Source organism: Suncus etruscus, chromosome 16 (genome assembly GCF_024139225.1).
Source record: "Suncus etruscus isolate mSunEtr1 chromosome 16, mSunEtr1.pri.cur, whole genome shotgun sequence".
NCBI lineage: Eukaryota > Metazoa > Chordata > Mammalia > Eulipotyphla > Soricidae > Suncus > Suncus etruscus.
This window is the reverse complement of record NC_064863.1, coordinates 29,512,393-29,515,855: the sequence shown is the minus strand read 5'-3', so window position 1 is coordinate 29,515,855 and position 3,463 is coordinate 29,512,393. Positions and strand designations below refer to the sequence as shown.

General features: G+C 40.1%; 1 protein-coding gene across 1 annotated transcript; it reads left to right on the top strand.

Annotated features, from left to right (window-relative positions):
- The first annotated feature begins 542 nt into the window (after positions 1-542).
- LOC126032483 (nucleoporin NUP35) lies at positions 543-1,619 on the top strand. Its single transcript, XM_049790173.1, has one exon. It carries the CDS (start codon positions 597-599, stop codon positions 1,395-1,397), a length of 801 nt encoding a protein of 266 aa, XP_049646130.1. The 5' UTR covers positions 543-596; the 3' UTR covers positions 1,398-1,619.
- Positions 1,620-3,463: the final 1,844 nt, after the last annotated feature.

Here is a 3,463-nt window from a genome sequence, read left to right as displayed (position 1 = left end):
CCTTGAAACCGGGCCTAGATCCAAAAGTATCCCCAATGCAAGAGGAACTCTTCCAAGGACCCCCCTTGCCGCAAATATTTACCCATCTGAGAAGGTCAGGGGGTGGGTTAGGAAGATGCCTGGGAAACCCACACACCACAATAAAAACCCAAAAGACAATGGGGAATAAGTGTACTTCCAACATAGGCATAAGACCTGTAATTACACCACCTCTTTACCTGCCCTCCCCCAAATGTAAGGTAGTCTTTTGCACCACTTTGGTCCCATAAAAATTTCGCTAACTCATTTTATTTCTTTTTTTTTTAATTTATTTATTTATCTTTTTTTTAAATGTTTGTCCTTCATATATATTTGTGAGCACATACAGTTTCAATCCCCCCCCCTTTTTTTTTTCTTCGTTTTTTGGTAGGTGACCTGTGGCTGTTATCCCATCAGTCCACCCACGAATACACAGACATTATAATGTAGACCACTTCCCCCTACAAAGGCACACTAAGTAAAGGGGAAATTTTACATTTAAAAAAAAAAATAAAAGAGATTTGCCAGCTCCAGTCACTCCACAGCCTCGACCAATTAGTGGCTCTTCAGTGGGAGTAATGGAGATGAGATCGCCTTTACTTGCAGGTGCATCCCCACCACAACCAGTTGTACCAGCGCATAAAGATAAAAGTGGAGCCCCACCAGTCAGAAGTATTTATGATGACATTTCTAGCCCAGGACTTGGATCAACACCTTTAACGTCAAGAAGACAGCCTAATATTTCAGTAATGCAGAGTCCTCTTGTTGGAGTTACGACAACTACGCCTGGGACAGGACAAAGTATATTTAGTCCGGCTAATATTGGTCAGCCACGAAAGACGACGCTATCTCCTGCCCAACTGGATCCTTTTTATACTCAAGGAGATGCTCTGACTTCAGAAGATCACCTGGATGACACTTGGGTCACTGTGTTTGGGTTTCCTCAGGCATCTGCTTCGTATATATTACTACAATTTGCACAATATGGGAATATCTTAAAACATGTGATGTCGAACACAGGGAATTGGATGCATATTCGTTATCAATCTAAGTTGCAGGCCCGGAAAGCTTTAAGTAAAGATGGGAGGATTTTTGGAGAGTCCATTATGATTGGTGTAAAACCATGTATAGACAAAAGTGTTATGGAAAATGGTGACCAGTGTACTCTGTCATCTCCATCTCTACCCTTTACACCACCAATAAAAACCTTAGGCACCCCAACTCAGTGTGGAAGCACTCCCAGGATCACCACCATGCGGCCTCTTGCTACAGCATACAAAGCTTCTACTAGTGACTATCAGGTTGTTTCTGACAGACAGACGCCCAAAAAAGATGAAAGTCTCGTATCCAAAGCAATGGAGTACATGTTTGGCTGGTAGCAAAGTAGGCCCTAAGATGTTAGCTTCAAGGGAGGAGACTGCTACAAAAAGACTGTTAGCAGAGTGCTGCTGGTGTCCTTCGGTTAGTTCTATAACCACTTTTGGCAATATTGGATAACTATCTCATACTTCCTTTTATTCTTTAAGGATATAGCCTATTTGTAGCTCACACTTTTAAAAGATGCTTAAGATCCCCTTTAAAGAATAAAAACATCCCTGTAAATAGGAAAAAAAAAAAAAGAGAGCTCTTATCTACTAGAGATAGGAACTCATAGTTATTTAAAATATAGGGATATCTCCTGCCTTGAAAATATGTCATGTGGAATCAAATTAGACCTCAGGTGATTAGATACCATTCATCCAGCCTTGAACCCTGGATCTCCGACATAGAAACGGCACAGCTCTCCACAACAGCTGCAGGAAACAAACTCCATCCAGGACGGCCTTAATACGACGAGACCAACAACAAGGCCCACCTCTAACATGATATCCTGACAACGGGGAAAATGCGATCATTTTGACCTTAGAGCAGATTAGCCTACCTTACCAACTAACGACAAGGACAAAACCAGAAGTCTTGGCGTCCCTTTGGTAGGACAAAAACCCAAGATCGGATTTACAGATTGACTGGCTGCTTGATTCACGACCAGACTGTATACATCTTGGGACCAATAAATAAGCCCTAGTTTAGGGTTTGAACTATGACCTGCACAAGAATCATGATCCCCAGCCCCAAAGATCCGGCAGAGACAACTGTAACGGAATGGGGCTTTTGGGAGCACAAAGAAAGACGCTATCCTAGGTGCCACCCTAGGCTCAGTGCAAAGACCCAGATCATCAACCACAGAAGATGGGTTAAAATGACACTGAGGTAACAGAACCTCTAGAACCACAAAGACTGACTTCATCATAAGTCCCACCTCAGGATCTGTACAGATACTGAGACCTCTAAACACAGAGCAGAAGTCTTCCACACACCAAAGGAAAAAAAAACAAAGAAAAAAAAAAGAACACCAACGGGAAAGTAAAGGATCCTGAGCAATGTCTAGAGTTGATCCCATGGACAGTATGCTCCATGGACGGAGAAATCCCATATCTCTTAGGCCAAGTGAATTCTTTTTCGAATGACCCCAATATTTACTGTGCCAGTGCAGGAAGGAAAAAAAACAAAAATTACAAAAAGCACAAAACCTTGGTTATTTTTTTGATATAAATATATATAGTACCTTCATTTATTATTGTTATTATTATTTTTGATTTACCAATCTATTTGGTCGATTTCTCTGTTTGGGTGTGATTATTGAAAGTGTAGTCCCCAATTATACTTATTTTTTTTATTTTTTTTTCTCTTCCTTTCTTCTCTTCGTTATGTGCTATGCCATGTTTCTTAATTCAAGACCATGGCGTGATTTTTGTTTGTCTGTTTTTGTTTTATTTTTTTTCTACTTGTTTGTTTTGTTGTTTTGTCTGCTCTGTGTGGTGCTTATCGAAATAGCTGGAGCCCTCACTGGATATTTGACACTTCTTTTGGTACTAGTGGAGTGTTTCACCTACTTTTTCTCCATCTCCCAGAGTGATGATGAGAGCCTTTAGAAGGACTCCGCCCATTTTCGGGGTATTAGACTCTTACCCCAGTTTATTGCTTTTTTCTCCTTCAAACAAAACCACGCAACTTGAACTAGCTAGTCCTGACTCCAGATAGAGGGGGAAATAAGGGAGGCATCAGGACCAAACAGGTGCAAGACTACTAAGTAGTGGGTTAGATACAGAGGGGACCACATATTCTAGCCGCCCTGGGGTGAGGGAAAAGGAAAAGGGAGGTAGGATAGAAACGGAGGCGTAGGGATGACAATTTGGCGATGGGAATCCCCCCTGATTTTATGTAAATATGTACCTAAAATATTATTGTCAACAATATGTAAGCCATTATGATCAAAATAAAAATTTATATTAAAGAAAAGTTGATAAAGATAAAGCAATAAAATATTAATAAAATTTTATTAAAATATGTTTGCATTAATATTAATTCTATATAACAAGAAAAAATTTTCTAGAAACAAAATATA